This window comes from Macrotis lagotis, chromosome 1 (genome assembly GCF_037893015.1).
Source record: "Macrotis lagotis isolate mMagLag1 chromosome 1, bilby.v1.9.chrom.fasta, whole genome shotgun sequence".
Taxonomy (NCBI): Eukaryota; Metazoa; Chordata; class Mammalia; order Peramelemorphia; family Peramelidae; genus Macrotis; species Macrotis lagotis.
The window spans coordinates 910107108-910128050 of NC_133658.1; the positions used below are offsets into that span (position 1 = coordinate 910107108).

Sequence of the window (20943 nt, forward strand, 5' to 3'; positions counted from 1 at the left end):
TTTCCCAAGGGAGACAGAGGGGAACAGAGGGTGAAGGAAGAAGAAGACCCTTCCTCTTCCCTTCCTGCTTGGAGACAGCTGAGTCTAGGAAGAATAGCAGTGTAGAGGGGAGATAGGAGGCATTGCCTCTACCACGTGGGTGTGTTGGGTAAATCACTAGACTCCCTGGACCTCAATTGCTTCCTCTGTAAAATTGTGGGAGGGGGAGGAAGACTAGATTAGGACATTTTCACTGTATGTGTGTGTGTGTGTGTGTGTGTGTGTGTGTGTGTGTGTCCCTATAGTAATTTAGTGATCTGGGCAAGTCTTTACTGAGAAATTTTTTAAAAAATAATTGCAGAGAGCAGCTAGGTGATGCAGTGGATGGAGCACAGGCCCTGGAGTCTTGAGTACCTGGGTTCAAATCCGGTCTCAGACACTGAATAATGACCTAGCTGTGTGACCTTGGCCAAGTCACTTAACCCTATTGCCTTGCCCCAAACAAAACAAAACAGAAAGTAATCAAAGGAAATGCTGCGTTTTAGTTAGAGGCTGAGGCAAATGAAGCTGTATCTGCCCCCGGCCAAGCCCACGGATCCCCCAGATCTATCCACCCCGCGCTGGACCCGGGGTTCTCTGCGTTAGCCTACGGGCCTGCATAGCCTTGGATTCCAGCCCCCTCCCTGCTCTTGGCAGACTGGCCTCCGAGCCAGTGGGCGGGCTGGGAACCCCCCGAACTGGGCTCCCGCCTTTGTCCCCAGCAGACTACGTGACGTGGGAGCCACTTTATCTAGGCGAGCCTCGCTCACCTGTGCAGAACACAAACCTGCAGTGATGGCGGTGGGGGAGACGGCGGATCTCTAAGCACTTTGTGGGAGCTGATCGGCTCTGCTTCTGGGATTCCCGAAGCCCTGTAGTGCGGCCGAGAGCGGGCCAGACCCTACCCCACCCAGTCGCTGCATCTGCAGTGAGGGAAGGGGAAACCGGGTCACGGCGCCTCCCAAACCAGCCGTCCCGGATCGCTCCACCCACCCAGCCCTCCTGGGACCCAGGTCCCCGGGACTTGTCCCCGGCCCCCGCTCCTGCACCTCACGGCTTGACGGTCTGCCTGCAGCCCGCTTGTGCTCCGCTCCGGACCCAGGGGTGCGATCGCCGCTGCCTTCGACGATGGAAGCATCAGCTCCAGTCCCGGGCGGGGTGTTCGGGACCCAGGCGTCCTGCCCCCCCGGCGCCTGTGCTACAGCCACGCTTGTGGCTGCTGCATGGGTTACCTGTGAAGGGGAGGGCTGGCAAGAAGGGACGGGGAGGGGCGAGGCGGGGCCGCCTCCTTAAAAGACTCTGGCCCCAAGAGCTGGTGATATCTGGGCAGCAAGGGGACCCGAAGCGTCCTAGGAGCTCCCAGGGCGGGACCTGCCAGGAGCCTGAGCCCAGGAGTCCCTAAGGTGAGGAAGCCAAACTGAAGGGTACCCGGGTCTCCCCAGGGGCTCAGGGGAGTCGGCCTAGTAGGGATCTAGGCATCCTTGTCTGCCCTCCAGGCAGAAGCCATCATCCCCACAGGGATCAGGGCCTTCTGTCTCCTGTTCCACTCGGGGCCCCAGCCACCCTGACTCTCCAAGTCATGACTCTTCTGTCCCCAGGCTCTCCTCCCTATACCCGGGTCTTTCACTTCAGGACCTTAAGTCTGGAACAAGGAGAGGCTCCACCTGACCTTCCCCTCACTGTCCAGCTCAGCAGGCCCTGCCATGGGACCCCCTTCAGGCTCCCACATCTGGAAATCCTGGGCCTTCTTCCTCCTGCTTTGGACCACCTGTGCAGGTGAGAGGTGGGGGAGGGGAGGGGTTGCCAAGATGTGGGGAGCCTATCCAGGGGGTGTTTTCCTTGTTCTGAAGCTATGTGGAAAGCTGCAGGAATATATGTGAGCACTGGGGGGGAATGTGGGAGCATGTGGGAAGGAGGCGGCTAGTTTGGTAGCATTTGGGGGCTCATGGGACTCTTTTTGAGAGCCCAGGGGCGTGTGACAAAGAGGGTTGGGAATATTTCTGAGAGGCTGAGAACATGCTGGGCGTGGGTGAATGGGAAGAGGACGTGCAATATTGTGGGGGTATCCTAGGAAGAAATTTGCCTGAGTTCTTGCCCCACTCTCTCTTCCTCTAGGGCAGTTTAGTAACCGCCTCCCCCTCGCTTGCTATTTCAGGGTCTTTCTTGGCTGATGACGACAGGGTGCTGAAGGGACAGCCCTGTTTGCCTCATTCCCAGCCCTGGCAAGCCGGCTTGTTCCAGGGTGAACAACTCCTCTGTGGGGGGGTCCTGGTGGCCCCTCAGTGGGTACTCACAGCAGCCCACTGTCAAAAACCGTGAGCCTGGTGCTTGGGGGCCTAAGGGAGCAGGGCTTGCGGGGGGGGGGGGGGGAAGAACAGCTGGGTCCCTAAGGGGAGATAGGCTGAGCTCTATCTCTGTCTCTCTGTGACAGATCACTTTATTGCAGTGGGTTGAGGGCCTTGGGATTTGGAGGATGGATGTCTTGATGTTTGAGGAGGGACTGAATGCACAAATGCCCTGTGGCATAGGGATGGGGTTACTTTTTCTTAAAAGACCCTCTGACCCTCTGCTCATCCTTCTAAATTAAACACTTTACTGAAGTAGTGGGGGGGGGGGGAGGAAGAGCCTCTGTCCCCCTCTGGGAGCTATAGAAACACAGGGGTCTTTGTCCTTTTGTGAGCGGCTCTTTCACTAGGGAAGGTGGCTCTCTGAAAGATAGACTTATCTGTTCTGGGTGTCTCTGTATCTGGGTGTATCTTTGTTTCTTCATAATGCTGTGGGAATGACTTTCCAAAAGGACCCACCTGGGACTTAGAGGACCAAGTCCCTGGGGGTCAGCTGCTGGAATCTCAGTTATATGGGTCCTCAAGCATATGACTTGGATTTATAATGAGTCAGCAGGAGCTAGGTGCTCAGTTATTCAGATCTTATGGGAAGCAGGGGTAATCAAGGAGTGTAGATACCCATGTCCCTCAAAGGGGTGATTGAGCAACTAAATTACCCTTTTTTTTTCCAAGGGCATGGGATTTGAGGGTCTGCATACTTCTGGGGGGGGGTCTCTGAAACTCTGGCCCTCTGTTATCTGGATTTCTGAGAGGGCTGGAGACTGGAGGACTGGACATGTGGATTTCCAATGAGGGCAGAATAGGGGCACAAGGTTTTTCAAATGGGTAGGGAACACATGCCAGAGTCCCCCAAAAGTCACCCCCAAAATCCCCTGGGTTCTGGGAACATTGATACCTGAGTCACACAATCTCTCCCCATCTCCACAGGAATTACACAGTCAGACTGGGAGAGCATAGCCTGCAGAACCCAGATAATTCAAAGCAAGAGATAAAGGTGGATCGATTTATCCCTCATCCTTGTCATTCCTCATCTGGTAACAACAAGCATGACCTGATGCTGCTCAGACTCCAGAACTCAGCCAAAGTGAACAACAAAGTGAAGCCAATTGACCTTCCTTCCTACTGCCCTCAGCCTAAACAGGACTGCACTGTGTCTGGATGGGGGACCACCACCAGTCCTCGAGGTACTTCTCCAGGAGGAGGGATAGGAGTTAGAACTGAAAACAAATAGGTCCTTCAAAGTTATGACTTTCAATCCCCTCATTTTTACCAATGAGGAAACTGGGCCCCCAGAGAGGAAAATGCCTTGTCCAGAGTCAAACAGCTAAGAAAGAGAGGAAGCAGGAGCCAAACCCAAATCACCTCACTCTAAATACAGAGTTGTGGTGCTGCTGGAACAGATCAGAGAGCTCCTAAATAGACTTAGGAAAAGTGTCAACTCACTAATTGGTCTGCTGGTCAAAAGAGCAAGCAAGATGACCAAGGGGTGAAGGTTCCAGATTCTCAAGGATTTTAGTTTGAAGAACACAGAACATTTTACCTCAAAGGGTTCTTGTGAAATAGAAAATGAAAATGGAAGGTATTATGTAGTAGGTCAGAGCTAGAATAAGCCTTAGAACATAGAACTTAGAATGTCAGTGGTCACAGAGTCCTTAGCATATAGATGGGCCAGAGCCTAGCAAACCTTCAAGAACAGAAAATGGCCAAATATGAAGGAACTTTCTAAGTTTATTCCCATCAGAATTGTTTTTATAATAATATGAAAATTTCTAATTCAATTCTAATATGGTTGTTATAGATAAAGAAAAAGTTCTTGGTGGAGTCTAATAATTTATCAGAGTGTACAGGGGTCCTGATATGAAAAGTTTGAGAACTGTTTATAAAGTCCAACACCTTTATTTTACATGTTAGGAAACTTAGGTCTAGAGAGTCAAATGGCTTCCTCAAGGCCATTAAAAAAGATAAATAAATCAGAGTTTCTCCTTTCCTCTTCTTTCCTCCCTCCCCATTCCTTCCTCCTTTTCTTTTCTTCCTTGTTCTTTCCTCCTTTCTTCTTTCTTTCTTCCCTCTCCTTATCCCTTTTCTTCTCATCCCTCTCTCCTCCTTTCCTTTCTCTTTTCTTCCTTCCTCCCTCATTTCTTCTTTTCTTCCTCCCTCCCTTTCTTCCTTTCCTTCCTTCCTTCCTTCCTTCCTTCCTTCCTTATGCACTTTGAGGAAAACAGAAGAAGTCCTCACAGTTTCCATGAGACATCAATGCCCACACATTTAGAAAAGTGCTGTAGTTCAGTCAAAGCTACAGAACTTTTGGGGTTCAAATCTTGTCACTGACAAATACCTTGAAGTCATGGGCAGGTAACTGAACGTCTCATTCCTCAGGTTCTCTGAGATGGCAAATTCTCCATGAACTGCTATTCTGAATTTGTAGAGTTTCTATACTAGATTTCTTTACAAGAATGAAATCAGTGTTGTTGCTGCTGCTGTTAAGTCATGTCCTTCTCTATGTGACCCCACAGATGTTGTCTGAGGAGTTTTCTTAGCTAAGATACTGAAATGCCTTGCCATTTCCTTCACCAGTGTATTCTCATTTTACAGGTAAGGAACTGAGGCAAATAGGAATTAAGTGACTTGCCTAGGGTCACATAACTAGTCAGTGTCTGAGGCCAGATGTGAATCAGATTTTCCTAACTCCAAGTCTAACTCCTATTCACCTGACTGCCAAGAAACCCTAGCAGTATATTATCAAATGAAAACTAAGATATATATGTAGATTCATTGTGGCAATAGGAATTCAACCAAAGATTATATGAAGTAAGGGAAAAGAGTACCATTTATATAATTCTTTGAAAAGGTAAAAAGGAGAAATCCCTTATAATAAAGTGAATGCTGGGCTTGGAAATTTGGAGAGCTGTGTTCAAATCCTGCCCCTGTCACTTATCAGTTGTATGACCCTAGGATGCTTGCTAAATGTTTCTCAGTTCTAGGCAAGACTCTAAGACTAAACTGATAGAAAGAATGGACCAGAGAGAAGGGAATAAACATCCTGGGGAAATCAGAGATCCTTGATATGTTGACAACTTGCTTGCTTGATCCACATGATCTGGTTTGATCTTCTCAACAAATCTGAAATGTAGGAAATCTATTATTTGTATTTTGTAGCTGAGGAATCTGAGATCTGCAGGTTCTTTTCTACACAGTGATAGAGACAGGACTCCAAGCCACATCCGTTAGCTTCAATTCCTTCATTCCTTCATTCACATAGTGTCTACTGAGCTAGGTATGGAGATACAGAAACAAACATGACACTCTACTTCATGCCTCAGATACTCGTTAGCTGTGTGAGCCTAAGCAAATCACTTCACTTTTGTTTGCCTCAGTTTCTTATCCCTTTTCTTCTCTCCCTCCTTTCCTCTTTCCTCCCTCCCTCCCTCATTCCTTCTTTCCTTCCTCCTTCCCTTTCTTCTCTTCCTTCCTTCCTCCCTCCCTCCTTACCTCCTTCATCTGCAAAATGGCACGAGACTAGTACCAGAGTTGGTGTGAGCATCAAATACAATAATAATTATGAAGTGCCTTGGAAATATTAAGGGACTATATAAATAATAGCTGTTATCGTTATTGTTGCTGTTACCCTGCCCTGCATCCTTAAGTAAATGAGACTTGAGTTGGCTTCTACAGAATAAGTCAAGAAGAGTTTCACAATTTTAGAACAATACAAAAATAGTAATGATAGAATTGGGAGTTGGTGAAAGGTAACTTTATTATAATTAGGGCCATGGCTTAACACTCAAGAATCTCTCACAAAGCTAAAAAGAAAAGCAGACTTTTTTAAAACTCCAAGACTTCATATTTAATCATAAGGTTAAATTTTATAGGGATAAGCATCAAGTCTAATCCAATCATAGACATTTTCTAGATGTATGATCCTGGACAAGTCACTTCACTTTGCCTCAAATCTTCATCTGTAAAATGAATTAGAGAATGAAATGGCAAACCACTCTAGTAACTTTGCTAAGAAAACTCCAAATGGAGTCAAAGAGAGCTGGACTTGACTAATTGACTAAGCAACAACAATCATGTTTTGAATTTCGTAAAATATTCCTCCCAACCTCCCTCCCCCTCACATTGACCCAAGCACAACAACAACCACACAATCATACAAAACAAATCACTGAGGCAATCATAGATTTTTTTTTAAAGTCAGAAGACACCTCAGCAGGAGTCACATAGTCCAATGCTGACCTGGAAGACTTCAAGTCCTTCTGAGGCCACCTTCTTGTGTTCCCTGAAAAAACAATCCAATCTCCTCTTCCCTGTTTTCGCTTTTCACAAATGAATGCCTTCTACCATATTAACGTCCTTCCTAAAAGGTGGTTCCCTGAATTGCATACTAGACATGTGCTGGCCTGGGCAGAGTGCAGTGGTACCATCAATTTCTATTCCTGGAAAATTCCTTTCCTAATGAGAGTAGAAATCAAATTAGACTTTTTTTTTTGGCTACCATATTGTACTTGTAACCAACCAACCTCTCTTTCTCCCTCTCTCCATTTGTCTGGATCAATTTTTAAAAATCCAAATTGCTGTCTAACTATGACTTCCTCACCTTATATAGGCAATACTGACTTTTTTTAACCTCCAAGAATTTATGTTTAGACATAATAACTTACATTTTATAGCTCCTTTTTGGATAGTACAGTAGGTATGGCCTAGATCTGAAATCAAGAGCTCAGACACTTATGAGCTCTGTGACTCTGGGCAAGTCACTTAACCAGTTTTCATCAGTTTCCTGACCCATAAACAGAGAGATAATAATTGTATATACTTCCCAGGGTTGTTGTGATAATTAAATTAGATAATATTAGCAAAGTGTTTTGCAAACCTTATATGTTTATGATGGTGATGATAATGACTGGTAATATTAATGATAGTAGTTAAGATTTACATAGCACTTACTATGTGCTATATTTTCATTTTACAGTTGAAGAAATTGAGGCAAAGGGAGATTAAGTGCTTTGCCTAGGGTCACACAGTTGGTGTCTGAGACCAGATTTAAATTCAGGTCTTACTGATTCCAGGTCCAGCACTCTATCCACCAGGCCATCTAGTTGCCAGAGTAGCAACAGTAGTAGTAGTAGTGGTGGTAATAATAACAGTAATGACAGTAGTGACAGGAGTAGTCATAGAGTAGCAGCAACAGTAATGATAGGAGTAGAAGTAGTGAGAGTATTATTAATAGTGGTAGCAGCAGCAGCAACAGCAACAGTAATAATAGTAGAAGTAGTGGCAGTATTAGTAATAGTAGCAGCAGTAGTAGTGGTAGTGGTAGTAGTAGTAGTAGTCGTAGTAGGAGCAGTAGTAGCAGCAACATTAATAATAGTAGAAGTATTGGCAATATTGGTAATAGCAGCAGCAGCAGCAGGAGGAGGAGGAACAGCAGCAGCAGCAACAGTAATAATAGTAGAAGTATTGCAATATTGGTAATAGCAGCAGGAGGAGGAGGAGGAGGAAGAGAAGGAGCAGCAGCAGCAACAGTAATAATAGTAGAAGTATTGCAATATTAGTAATAGCAGCAGCAGGAGGAGGAGGAGGAAGAGAAGGAGCAGCAGCAGCAACAGTAATAATAGTAGTAGAAGTATTGGCAATATTAGTAATAGTAGCAGCAGTAGTAGTGGTAGTTGTACTGGTAGTAGTAGTAGTAGTAGTAGCAGCAGCAGCAGTAGTAGCAGCAACATTAATAATAGTAGAAGTATTGCAATATTGGTAATAGCAGCAGCAGCAGGAGGAAGAGGAGGAGCAGCAGCAGCAACAGTAATAATAGTAGTAGAAGTAGTGACAATATTAGTAATAGTAGCAGCAGCAGTAGTAGTAGCGTCAGCAGCAGCAGCAGCAGCAGCAGCAGCAGTAGTAGTAGTAGTAGTAGCAGCAGCAGCAACATTAATAATAGTAGAAGTATTGAAATATTGGTAATAGCAGCAGCAGCAGGAGGAAGAGGAGGAGGAGGAAGAGGAGCAGCAGCAGCAACAGTAATAATAGTAGTAGAAGTAGTGGCAATATTAGTAATAGTAGTTGGAGCAGTAGTAGTAGTAGTAGCAGCAGCGACAGTAATAATAGTAGTAGAAGTAGTGGCAATATTAGTAATAGTAGTTGGAGCAGTAGTAGTAGTAGTAGCAGCAGCGACAGTAATAATAGTAGTGGTACAGCAGCAGCAACAGTAGTAGTATTCGTCTGTAGTCACAGTCATAGCAGTTGCAGCAGCAACAGTGACCATGACAGTAATAATAATATTAAGTAAGTAATTGGGAACAGTTGTTAGTAGTAAGTTGTAGAAGTAGTTGGTGGGATTAAGGGTGGCGGTAGTAGTAGTATGGTAAGTAAAAGGGGTAGCAATCATTAGTAGTAGGTTGTAGTAGGAGAGGTAATGCTGGTGATAGTAATAATTGTCACCGTGGTAGAAGAGAATAGGTCACAGTTGGTAGCATTAAGTGATAGTGGTTGTTGCTAGTGGTAGTAGAGACAGGAATAGTAACCACAGCAGCCGCAGCAATGGCTACAGCAGTATTCAGCCCCATGGTCAGGCTTATAAAGCTTTGTGACATCCTGCTGTAACATCCTGTATCTCAAACATCCCTTCCAACTTCCTTGGTGTTGTGAGCACATACTAGGGAAGGTAATGCCCTATGCCCCATGTGGGTTTGTCTAGTTAGTCTTTAAAGTCAATGAAAATCAACAGTGTGACCTACTCCAAAAGCTTAGTTGGATCCAAAGAAGAGCAAAATGTCCAGCAAGTTGGGGAGGTCTCCCATTCCCTGAACTCCATATTTCTCTGGTCACTCCCTTTCCAGTATGTGCTGTTTTGGGGAGACACTTTAGGAAGACCATGGAAATTCTGGAACAGATCCAGAGGAGGGCAAGCAGGACAGGGAAGGCACTTGGAAGCAGAGCATGAGGGGAATGATTGAAGAAATAGGAATGTTTAGCCTGGAGAAGAAAACAACAGCACAACATGAAGTTTGGGTGTGGGGGGAGGTACACAGTATGTGTTCTCAAGTCTCTGAAGGGTTATGATATAGGAAGGAAGTGAAATTCATTTTTCTTGATCTCAGAGGCAGAACTAGAAAGATCAGGGAGTTTCAAAGGGGCAGACTTCAGCTTGAGGGAAGGGACAGTGCTGACTGGACCAGAACAGCTAGCTAAAAAATGTTCATGGACTAATTATGAGAACAATGCAAAACTGGACAATCTAAAAATGTTATGGCATTATCAGGGAGTGAGCTTTCCATCCTGACCATATTCAGAAAGACAATGAATAGATATGAAGAGTGTATAAAAGAGACAGTGAGGAAAAGAAAAAGAGAAGAGAAAGGAAAAGAGAGCAGGGGAAGAAAAAGAGAAGAACCAAAGAAGAGGAGAGGAGAACAGAGAAAAAGAGGGAAGAAGAGAAAAGAAAGGGAAGAGGAGAGGAGAAAAGATGAAGTAGGGAGGAGGGGAAATGAGGGAAGATAAAAAGGAAAGGGAGAGAGGAGGGAAAATGAGGCTAAGAAAAAAACAGAAGATAGCAGGGGAGTATTGCTCTGGGGTTAGAGAAATTAATACACAGTTAGTGTAGCCAGAGGGAGTAATGGAGGGAGAAAGTGACAGAGAGTCAGAGGTGGGGAGTCTGTAGGTCAATGAATTCTTCCATTGATTTTGATTCTAAAATTTTCCAGGGGAAGTTAAGCAGTTACTTCTCTGGATTGAGAAATAAAATAGTGGGGAGAGGGGGTGGGGAATGAAAAAATTTGTTTCATATGCTTATGAAAGAGGGACTAGGGGGCAGCTAGGTGGCTCAGTGGATAAAGCACCGGCCCTGGAGTCAGGGGCACCTGGGTTCAAATCCGACCTCAGACACTTACTAGTTACCTAGCTGTATGGCCTTGGGCAAGTCATTTAACCCCATTGCCTTGCAAAAAAAAATAAATAAAAGAGGGACTGGGTAAAGTTGGGACCAGAAACTTTTCTATCATTGACTGGAAGAGGCTTCTATTCAGGAAGTGGTCCCTATTAACTAACCTTCCTCTCTCTCCCTCCTGCCCCATTTATTTATCAGGCAAGAATGTTCAGATTCCATCACTGGACTCTAACCTTCAACCCTGTTATCTGCATGTAGAGATGAGGATCCTTCAGGCTAGTTGGCTAAAGAATTGCACTTTATAAGAGTAGTGGTCTCCAGTTAACAAATCTTTCAAAGTATGCAACTAGAAATTTCTGGATTTTTCATCACTAATCTACTTTCTCTTCCCAACCCCTTCCCCAGAGAACTTTCCTAATACTCTGTACTGTGCAAATCTGTACATCTGGTCCCAGGATCACTGTGAGAAAGCCTACCCAGACAAGATTTCAGATGGCATGGTGTGTGCAGGGAACAGCAACGGTGCCGACACCTGTCAGGTCAGGGCTCAAAGGACAGTCGGTTGTGGGGTGGTGATACTAAGGTTGGATGTGAGGATTTGGGGAACATAGAAACAGAGCACCCTGCTATATAGAGGAAGCTCTGGTTTCAATTCATAACTCCCGTAAGCCCTTTGGCCAGTCTCCTCCTTTTTACAGATGAAGAAACAGAAGCCCGAAGAAATTAAATGATTTCCCCCAGGTCTCATAGGTGGTAAAGGAGCAATCACAGATTTTAAACTCAGGGTCTCTGACTCTATATCAGTGCTTTTCCCATGGTCCCACAGTTATAGGATTTTGGAGATCACACTGTCTTTCTTCCCCCCTTATTTGTTTAGTTCTTTTTTCAGTTGTCTCTGACTCTTCATGACCCCATTTATCATTTTCTTGGTGGAGATACTGGAATGGTTTGTTATTTTCTTATCCAGCTCATTTTCCAGATAAGGAAACGGAGGCAAACAAAGTAAAATGACTTGCCCAGATTCACACAGATATTAAGTATCTGAAGTCATTTGAACTCAGGAAAGTGGATCTTTCTGGCTCTAGGCTCAGCACCCTACTGTAACTCCTGGTCATTTTACAGATATGGAAATAGGCTTCCAGATGGGGCCTGATGTGCTGAGTGTTAATGACTGGACCTGATATTTGGTCTTGTCTTCTGACTACAAATTTCTATTTCCTACTAAACTGTGCCTCTTCCAAAAGACTGGGACTCAAATCTGGTTTTCACCATCTATGTGGTTTTAGTAGGACTGCTTCCCTTTTTTCTGAGTCTCAGTTTTCCCATCTGTAAAATGAGAGGGTAAGGTTAAATGGTCTCTAAGGACCTTTTCAGTCATGATTTGAAGAGAGAGAAGAGTGTTTCATTGAGCTTAGAACAAAGAAAAAAGCCAGGGAGTCTTCCCTCCTCTCTTAAAGGTCACATCTTTTGGGAACAGAATCTGCAAATGGATTGGAAAGCCATTATAACTAGTGTCCCTTGGATGAGGTCTCTGCCCCTTCCTAAGGATTGGACCTAGTGAGACCACTTCCCAATTGGCAGGAGTTGGATCAATGACCTGGAAACCACAGATGGGTTCTCTGGTTAAACCCTAACACCTAGGATTCAAACCTTGAAGACAATGTCCTCTCCCTACTGACAAAGACATTGAGGTGGTGAAGTGGATACAGCACTTTTACTCATCTTCCCGAGTTAAAAATATAGCCTCAGACACTTAGTCACTTACTGGTTGTGTGAACTTGAACAAGTCACTACATCTTGTTTGGCTCAGTTTCCTCATCTGTAAAATGAGAGGAGGTAACAAATTACTCTAGTATCTTTTGCCAAGAAAACCTCTACATGGGGTGAATCAGATGAGCTTGAAACGACTGAGCAACAAAAGCAACAACAAATAATGGCGACAAAGAAGGCAGGGCAGTTGTATGACATCCTGGGAAGAAAGAGGGATCTCAGTTGGTGTAAAGAGGTCCTTTAACACCCATTTTCTGGTGTAGGTCAAAGCTGAAACCTAGGAGGAAGCCACGCCTCCTAATGCTTTCCATCTTTCTCTCCCCACCCTTCCCCCACTCCCACCCCCACCCCCACCCCCACCCCGATAATGACCCTGAACAGGTGTTAGATAATCTGAGGTTGATTTCTTTCCTCACTTTCTCATCCAGGGTGACTCAGGTGGCCCTCTGGTGTGCAAGGGAGTTCTCCAGGGCATCACATCATGGGGTGCAGACCCCTGTGGGACTGTGGATAAACCAGGCGTCTATACCAGTGTCTGCCGCTATACAAATTGGATTAAGAAGACCATACATGCTAACTGAGACCGAGCTGGGAATGGGTCGGGGAAGAGGAGTGGGCTTCGCCCTTAATCAACGAGTAGCCCCTGGTCGTGCTCCCCCAGACCTGCCTATGCTTTGGTCGGTGGAGATGAGAAGGAAAGGTCGAGGTAGACTTCTGAGGCTCTCCAAGGCGCACATGGATCGCTCTCAATTTGGAGGCTACTTTTTCCTTTCTCCCTAGGATTCCTTCTTTGAGACTCGGTTTAGGGGAAGGGGAGGACTGGACTGTGAGTGTGTGTCTCTGAATCTCTCCATGTCTCCGTTCGTCCCTCCGGTCTATTTCGCCTTTGCCTCTTTGTTTTCCTTCTCCAGGCTCTGCGCTGTCCCCCAGCACCACTTTGCTGTCTGCCCAGTTCTACAGTTTTCTGGACCAGTCACTGTCCTCTCCGACTGGTGCTGCCCTTCCTCTTTGCCCGCCCCTGTATTTCTACCCTGTCTCTCTCCCTCAGGGCACCTTTCCCACTCCTCTGAAGCCCCTGCCCCAGCCCTATTCTGAATGGCTCCTTTCCCCCCGATTTGAGGCCACCCTCCACCTGCCTCCCGCCTCCCGCGGCGGGAGTCAGTGGGCATGGGAGTCGTGCTCCCGCCCCATTGGTTCCCCTCCTGACGGCATCTCTTTCCCAATCCTCCCCGAGCCAGGGCGGAGGGAGCACGTCTTCTCGGGCGAGGCTCCAGAGGCGGGTGGGGCCCCTGAGGCGGGTGGGGCCCCGGGGAGGAGCCGCTGGACGGGAGATACCAGATGCTCTCAAGCCTTTCTGACGGACAGATGGATGTCCACCCAGGCCCGTGGGTCCAGTCCTCCAGTCCATCCGACCTTAGCGCCGGCTTCACTCCAATCTGGAAACGTCTAGCGAACCCCGCGGTACCCTTGCCACGGACTCCTGGGTCCTGTGTGCGCCCGGTCTCGGGCCTGTCTCAGTCCGCAGTTGGTGTGGCGGCTCCCAGCTCCCCCACCCCCGGCCCCGGGCCTTATTTTCCCATTCTGGACCCACCCCTAACCACGCGTTGATTCCCAGTGCCCCCAAACTCGGCCTTCTCTAGCCTTTCCTCAGCGCTGCCCCTGCCCATGCCAACAATCTATGCCCAAACGCTTGGGCACTTCCGCGGAGCTCAGATGTATTCCTGCCCTAACTGGTCCATTCTTCCTTAATTTCCCAGTCCCCCTTCCCACCCCCCATAACTCTTTCTTTCTCTGCTCCTTTCGCCCCCTTCTTCCCCCAATTCCCCCCTCCCCTCCCCATCCCCAGTCCATTAAATCATGCCCTCCCAGCCAGATGCTTTCCTCCAGCCTGGACCTTGCCCCCCAATTGCGCTCCCACTTGGCTCTGGCGGCCCTGGTGCAACCCATTTCCGTACCCCACTTCTCCCTAACCCCCTTCCCTGAATCCCCAGGCTTTTAGTTGTGTGACCTCCATAATCGGTCTCTTCCTAAAAAGTCCTCTCCTTCTGGACTGGCTCCAGTTCCTATCCACTTCAGTCCTCAGCCCAGGATTGTAGCTCTGCCCACATGTCCTAACCAGAGCCTAGAGCATTGACCCCTCCCCCCACCCCACCCCCATTCTCCAATGGTAGTCTCTCTCTCCTTTTAAGTTTTCTATGATTAAACATCCTGGACCCACATACTGGTATCTTGGTATTTTGGGCAACTTGGGCTGGGGAAAAGGCTGAGGGAGTTTCAACCTTCAAAAAGATCCGGGTCCTGGGAACCATGGTCTGTAGTTCTCAAAAGAGAACAGTCTGAGGACCCCAGGGAAAGGGTTAGGAGTGATCTCTTTAAATAATCATATTCACCTGATTATCACAACATAATTATGAAATAGGTTATTTAGGGTGTTGCTGCTATTCAGTTGTGTGGGACTCTTTGTGATTCCATGGATCATAATGATGATGGGATTTTCTTGGCAAAGATGTTGGATTGGTTTGGCATTTTCTTTTCTGGTGGATTAAGGCAAACAGAGTTAAGTGTCTGTAACCAGATTTGAACCTGTCTTTCTGACTTCAGACCCAGCACCTCTACCCACCAAACCTCCTAACTGACTCCTTTAGAGAAGTTATTATCCCCATTTTTGACAAGGATAGGTGACTTGCCCAAGGTTAGACTTCTTAGCTGTGTCACTTTGTGTCACTTAACCCTTTTTGCCTCAGTCTTTCATCTATAAAATGAACAGGAGAAGTAAATGGCAAACCACTTCACTATCTTTGCCAACAAAACCTCAAATGGGTCACAAATTCCCCAAGACCCTCTCCCTCCCATTTGAAAGCAAAAAATAGAGGTAGAGTGATTTCTAAATTTAGCTCTTAAAAAAAAAGAAGCCAGGTCTGGTAACTCTAAATCTGTTACAGGCCAACTGCCTTTGTTTGAGCTCTGAAATCGGGGCTCTTTATTATATTTCACTCTTCATTTTTTTTCTCTCCAAAGTCTGGATGTGTCCAAATGCCTTCTCCTAAACATTATATTTTTAAATCTGGAAGGAACCTGAGTCATTTTTTAAAAATGTAATCCCTCTCCCTTTTATTTTTGTGGATGATTAAACAAAAGGTCGCTTTTCAGAAGTTGCACTGATTAAAAATCGAAGAGCCTGGTTCTGATTTTAAATCCAGGGCTTTAAAAATTATTTAGAGGAAGAAAGTTTTAGCTAATAAGAGTACTGAAATTGCACTTGGGTCCAAATCCCAACTCAGATGCTTAATAGTTGTATGATCCTGGGTAAGTAATTTAACCACTCTGGCATTCAGTTTCTTTACTTTTTGGAACTCAGGGACCTCTAAGATCTCTTCCTATGACATAATAACATAAATTGGTTTGTATATATATATATATATGTATATATATATATATATATATAGATATATTTGTATCATAAGAACTGATGCTGAGTATAGCTAATGAGCCCCCATCCATGTGACTCTTCTCAAGATTATCAGTTGTTGCCAGCTACACTGACAGGTATCTTTAAAGTAATGTGGTAAGAACAGTTGGTCCTCCTCCAAACTCTGTGGCATACTCAGTCATAATGTTTGTCCTTCATTCTCGAAGAAGACTATGACATCAGGGAGATGATGCCATGATAAGCACACAAATTGGATTTGAGGGAGGGGATGCTGTACTAAGTCATCAGCCTCACTTTCTCCTCCAGAACCATCTGGGTCCAGTGGCCAGATATGGAACAGGATGACTGGAGTTGGCCCTGCATAAGGGGCAATCAGGGTTAAGTGATTTGCCCAAGGTCACTCAGATAATAAAGGGCAAGAATCTGAGGACAGACTCATACTTCCATCCTCCCCAATCCAAGGCCAATGCTCTATCCACCCCACCACCTAGCTGCCCATAGGAACATATGGAGTCATATTTTGATGATACATGTAGGAGAAAGGAATTCTCTTTGCTAAAGCCACCAAGATATTCCCCTAAAGAGTATTTCAATTTATTTCTGGATCCCTTGAATAGTTTGTGCAGTGTGTTTAGTTTCTTTCTTCCAGTGTAGACTCTACTGCTGGTTTGCTACTCTTGTTAGGACCTCCAAATCCTTGGATCCTCTGGGATTACAAGCCATTCACTGATGGAGGAAGGGAAGTGATTCCCTCTCAGTGACTTGGATGAAACATTTCTCCCTTCTAAGTTTTCAGAATATAGGATTTGACACAAGACCGATAATTATAGAAGACCCAAAGGATATGACAAGGTGAATATTACATGAAAACCTTTGGCTAATTGATTCAATAGAGATGATCTCACTTGATAAAAGTATCAGGGCTAAAGTATTTTGGCTGTTATTTCAAGTGTGGGTGGGTTGATTGACTCACTAGATCCCCATACATACATATTTTTTCACAGTAATTTCCCAATGAGAGGCAGCAGACTAGTGGAGAGAGGATAGGTCTTGGTATCAATAATTTAATTCTTGATCTTTAACCTCTCAGAGAACCAAGTCACACTCTGATACTCATTTTTGCAGAGGAAGTTTTAAAAGACAACCAAACCAAACCTAAAAGAACCCAAAACTGAAGTCTCAACTATCTTTCCAATCCTTAGGAAGCCTCTTCATCAAAATCTCCTTCATAGAACAAAACAAAACAAAAAGAAGAGTCAGTTGACAAAGCAACTGTGAACATGTATGATCATATGTGCAACAACTCCAACTCCCTATGTCTCTTTTCTCTTTCAAATAATTAAAAGAATTTAAAAAAAACACTTTTGTTAAGTGGCAATTTGCCAGATACTGTCCTAAGTGCTGTAGATAAAAATACAAACAAGCAAATTTCTGCCCTTAAGAGAGAAGGGAAGGAAAGATCAAGAGATGAAAACTGGGGAACTAGGCAGTGAGAAATCATAGACCACAATATACAGAGATAAAAGACATGAAAGTAAAGAAGGATATTGAGAAAAAACAGTGTAATACAGAAAAAGACAATAATACAAAGAAGCCTCTAACTTTCACTCCAGTCTCCCATACATCATTCTGTAAGAGTGATGCCTCTCCCCTCCTCTCCTAGGAACCTCAGGAATGTGTTACATACAGAATGATCTTTCATTTTTAGGTATAAGAGGAGAGATACATAGAGACACAGAAACTAGGAGAGAGCCACAGGAATTTTAGGATGCTGACAGAAGAACAGCTTGGGAGAATGATAGGAGTGGTTCTCTGCAATCTCCTGAGGGCCTGTTCAGTCTCTTTCCCACTGCTATACTTCCTGAGTCCCTTTTCCCTATCACACTCAGGGAATAAGGCAACTGAACCACTGAGGCAGGAAGTCAGTTAACTATAGACTTGTGATCTGTACTGATCGCTATTCCAAGGTGATGTTGCCTTGTAATAACAAATAGAAGCAAGAAGTGGAATTTTCAGACTGAAAAGGAAAGGGGAGGGAGAACTCATATATATATTATATATAATATATAAATATTACATATATATATATTCACTAAGTTAGATTAGAGAGAACATACTTATAAGAAAAATTAGTCTTTCAATTCAATATTAAATCCAGGAAAGGAAACAGAAATAAAGGTCATTCTTAGAAGTCTTTAAAAAATGTACAAATTGTGGGTAGCATGTAAATTGAATTAGTGATCTGGTTGAAAAGAGGAACATTTTTCTGTCACAAGAATCATTGCTACCTCGGAGAATAGCAATTGACTGAAATATGGCTTTGGAAGAGCTTTTCATAATCATTGGGACTTCATAGATAGAGTCGGGAGGGAGAACTATTCATTTTTAAAAAGCATAGAAACTAGAGGAGAGGAACTTGGTGGAGAACAGTAAGTGAAGCTCCAAAGAGGTAGAAAAGTAACTATTTTCACATAGATAATTCTACAGACCACCTAGATAGTGAATTAGGGAAATTTATAAGCCTAAGAGAGGCATGAAGAGATGCTTCAATTATCCAGAAATCTTCCAGAGTCCTGGTGCACTGGATAGAGTACTGGCTTTGGAGCCGGGGAGATGGGGCTTTGAATCTGGCCTCAGACACTTGACTTATACTAGCTGTGTAACTTGGTGCAAATCACTTAACCCTGATTGCCTTGCATCCAGTGCCAGCTCCAGGCTTTCTGATTCATATCTGACCACTAGATCCAGATGGTTCTGGAGGAGAAAATGATGCTGGTGACTTACAGCACCCCTTCACTGAAATCCATTTTGCATGCTTGTCATGGCAACATCTCCCTGATGTTGTGGTCTTCTTAGGAAATGAAGGACAGAAAGACAAACAGAATAAGAGCAATTAATAATTTCTTGACAGCAATAATGATAATTTCACACTTAAAATACAGGTTGAGGAAAACTGCTTTGCATCTGATTTCTGATTAACAAGGATTTGATTGATTTTTGGAAGAGAAATTATTGCCACTTTATTGAAAAGAGTCTAAAAACTCACAAAATGCATTTATGTAGCATTTTAATATTTCCCTAATCATTTTCCTCAAATCCTACTGTGAGCCATATAAAGGGAATATTTCTTCCATATTACAAGTGTGGAAACAGAGGGTCTAAGAGGTTAAATGAATTATCTAGGTCATATAAGTAGGAAATATTGGAGATGGTTTCCCAGATTTGTGCCAAGTCAATTGTTCTTTCCAGTGACATATTCCAGTGACATTCTGGGACATAATCCCCAAATTAAACAGAATACTATTGAAGAAAGAGAAAGACATGAATAATCTGAAAATGCCTTTAGAGTATTAAAGGTTCAGGGAAAGATTTGGAAAGATTCAATAGATTAAATTCTATAGAATAAGTCAACCCAATAAGGATATGAGACCATCAAGAATGAAATTCTGAAAGCAGAAAAAGAAATAATTTTGATAAGGAGGGAAAAGGGAGGCTATCTAAAGAAACTGAAATGGATAAATACATAGGGAATTCACCAACCAAGTTAGATTTTTTTAAATAGAAAGATTTGAAAGCCAGAATAAGATTTAGCAAAAAAAAAATGATTATAACCCTATATCACAATCTTTTGCAAGTAGTCTCAGAAGTGATAAGTTGCAGGAAGAATAGAAACTGATAATAAATGTTAGGATAATCAAAACTAATGTTTTTAAAAGTGATATTGTAGAAAAAAGCAAAGATGGTGGAAGGGGTTGGGCCATTACTTCAGCTCAGAAGGATAACGATTACAGATCCTGGAGACATAGTTGAGCTACTCGACTTAAACCTTGGTTCTTTTTTCTATGTAAGAAGAAAAAAGCAATCTTTGAACGGGAAAGAAAGGTAAAAAAGCAATTAAAATTAAAGATAAGCAAGAAGATATACCTACCCTTGATAAAGAGTTCAACACAAGTAGATATTTTTAGGCTACTGGGAAGAATTGCTACATATGATTTTTGAGATACTCATTGTCAATGATTATTGAAAGACTGGGTATAGGGGAAGAATTGTATTTGTGACTTGGAAAGGACCAAATGCTACTCTTTTAAAGGAAGAGAATAAAAAATCTAATATATATATATATATATATATATATATATATGTAGTTTGTATTATTTTATCAATTTATTTTATTTTATCTTTATTTTTGAAAATATGTAGCTCTTTTTCCTCATCCAAGCAAAATCTTTTCTTATAACAAATATATAAAAAGAAAATCAGTGAGAGCAACCAGTATATCAATTGCCTGACAGTCATTTTCCCACACCCATAATTGCCTATTTTTATAAGGAAGTTAGGAAATTTACTCATCTATTCTCTGGGCCAAGCTTGATTAACATTCACTTTTGTCTTCTTGTTTTTTTCTTTTTCTTTTTTTCATTGTTGTATTCATGGTATAGCTCGTTTTCCTGGTTTTGATTGCTTCATCATGTCACTTCACATTTATTTCCACATCCTTTTCTAGATTCTTTCGAGTTGTTATTTCTTATGCTGCAAGACTATCACATTATATTTATGTACCACAGTTTGTTTAGCCATTTGCTAATCAGGAAACATCTGTGATTTTTTTCTCCTGACTTTGTTACTCCCTGAACTGTTGCTATGAAAATTTTTCTATATGCAGAGTTTTTTCTCTCTTTGACCTCCCTTGGTGTATTTATGTAGCAGGAGGATCTATGAGTCAAAAGGTATGGGCACATTTTTGTCACCTAAAAAATAATTCCAAATTGATTTCTCAAAAATATGTTATTAAATTATTAAATTTGGTAGCTAGGTAGCATAGTGAATAGAGTGTTGAACTTGGAGTCAGGAAGTCCTGAGTTTAAACCCAGTCATATATATTTATCAGTTGGATGACTCTAGGCAAATCACTTCATCTCTGGGGCTGGTAACTGGTGCAGTGGATAGAGTAGCAGCCCTGGAGTCAGGAAGACCAGAGTTCAAATCCAATCTCAGACATTGGGTATTTACTAGCTCTGTGTTCTTGGACAAGTCACTTAACTGACTGCCTCACAAAAAAAGAATCATTTAATCTCTGCTTGATTTGGTTTCCCCATCTATAAAATTAGGATATTAATAGCATCTGTCTTTTAGGGTTATTTTAAAGATAAAATCAAACTATATTTGTAAAGTCCTCTGTAAACTTAAAAGCTCTATATTAATGCTATTAACATAGCAATAGTAACTTTAGAGGGATAGTGAATGAATTAATTAAAAAGGATAGAGTTATGACAAATAACCAAATGTGACTTTATTAAGAAGAAATTGTGCAATATTAATCTGATTTCCTGTTTTGATTGGACAGCTCACTTAGTAGATTAAGAAAATGCTGTAGGCAGCATTTACCCAGATTTCAGTTCTCATCCTATCCTTAAAAGCCAGGTGTAGAAATGCAAGATAGATGAACAATTAGATGAATTCTGAATTGATTAGATGACTGTGAAAACAGAATAGTCACT

General features: G+C 43.3%; 1 protein-coding gene across 2 annotated transcripts; it reads left to right on the forward strand.

Moving 5' to 3' along the window:
- Positions 1-1325: 1325 nt before the first annotated feature.
- Positions 1326-14185, forward strand: LOC141509750 (kallikrein-8-like). 2 transcript variants are annotated; one of them, XM_074219517.1, is made up of 6 exons: positions 1326-1421; positions 1617-1794; positions 2174-2333; positions 3291-3547; positions 10651-10784; positions 12444-14185. In XM_074219517.1, exons 2-6 carry the CDS (start codon positions 1722-1724, stop codon positions 12594-12596), a joined length of 777 nt encoding a protein of 258 aa, XP_074075618.1. In that variant the 5' UTR covers positions 1326-1421; positions 1617-1721; the 3' UTR covers positions 12597-14185. The 2 variants fall into 2 exon arrangements, with proteins under 2 accessions (XP_074075618.1, XP_074075619.1); XM_074219518.1 differs by lacking the exon at positions 1326-1421 and having other exon boundaries at positions 1435-1794.
- Positions 14186-20943: the final 6758 nt, after the last annotated feature.

Excerpts from the sequence above, each read along its gene's own strand:
- LOC141509750 (XM_074219517.1), top strand. The coding sequence starts at position 1,722 with ATGGGACCCCCTTCAGGCTCCCACATCTGGAAATCCTGGGCCTTCTTC. Across the intron at positions 1,795-2,173 it reads GCTTTGGACCACCTGTGCAG|GGTCTTTCTTGGCTGATGAC; the intron begins GTGAGAGGTGGG and ends TTGCTATTTCAG. Across the intron at positions 3,548-10,650 it reads GACCACCACCAGTCCTCGAG|AGAACTTTCCTAATACTCTG; the intron begins GTACTTCTCCAG and ends CCCCTTCCCCAG.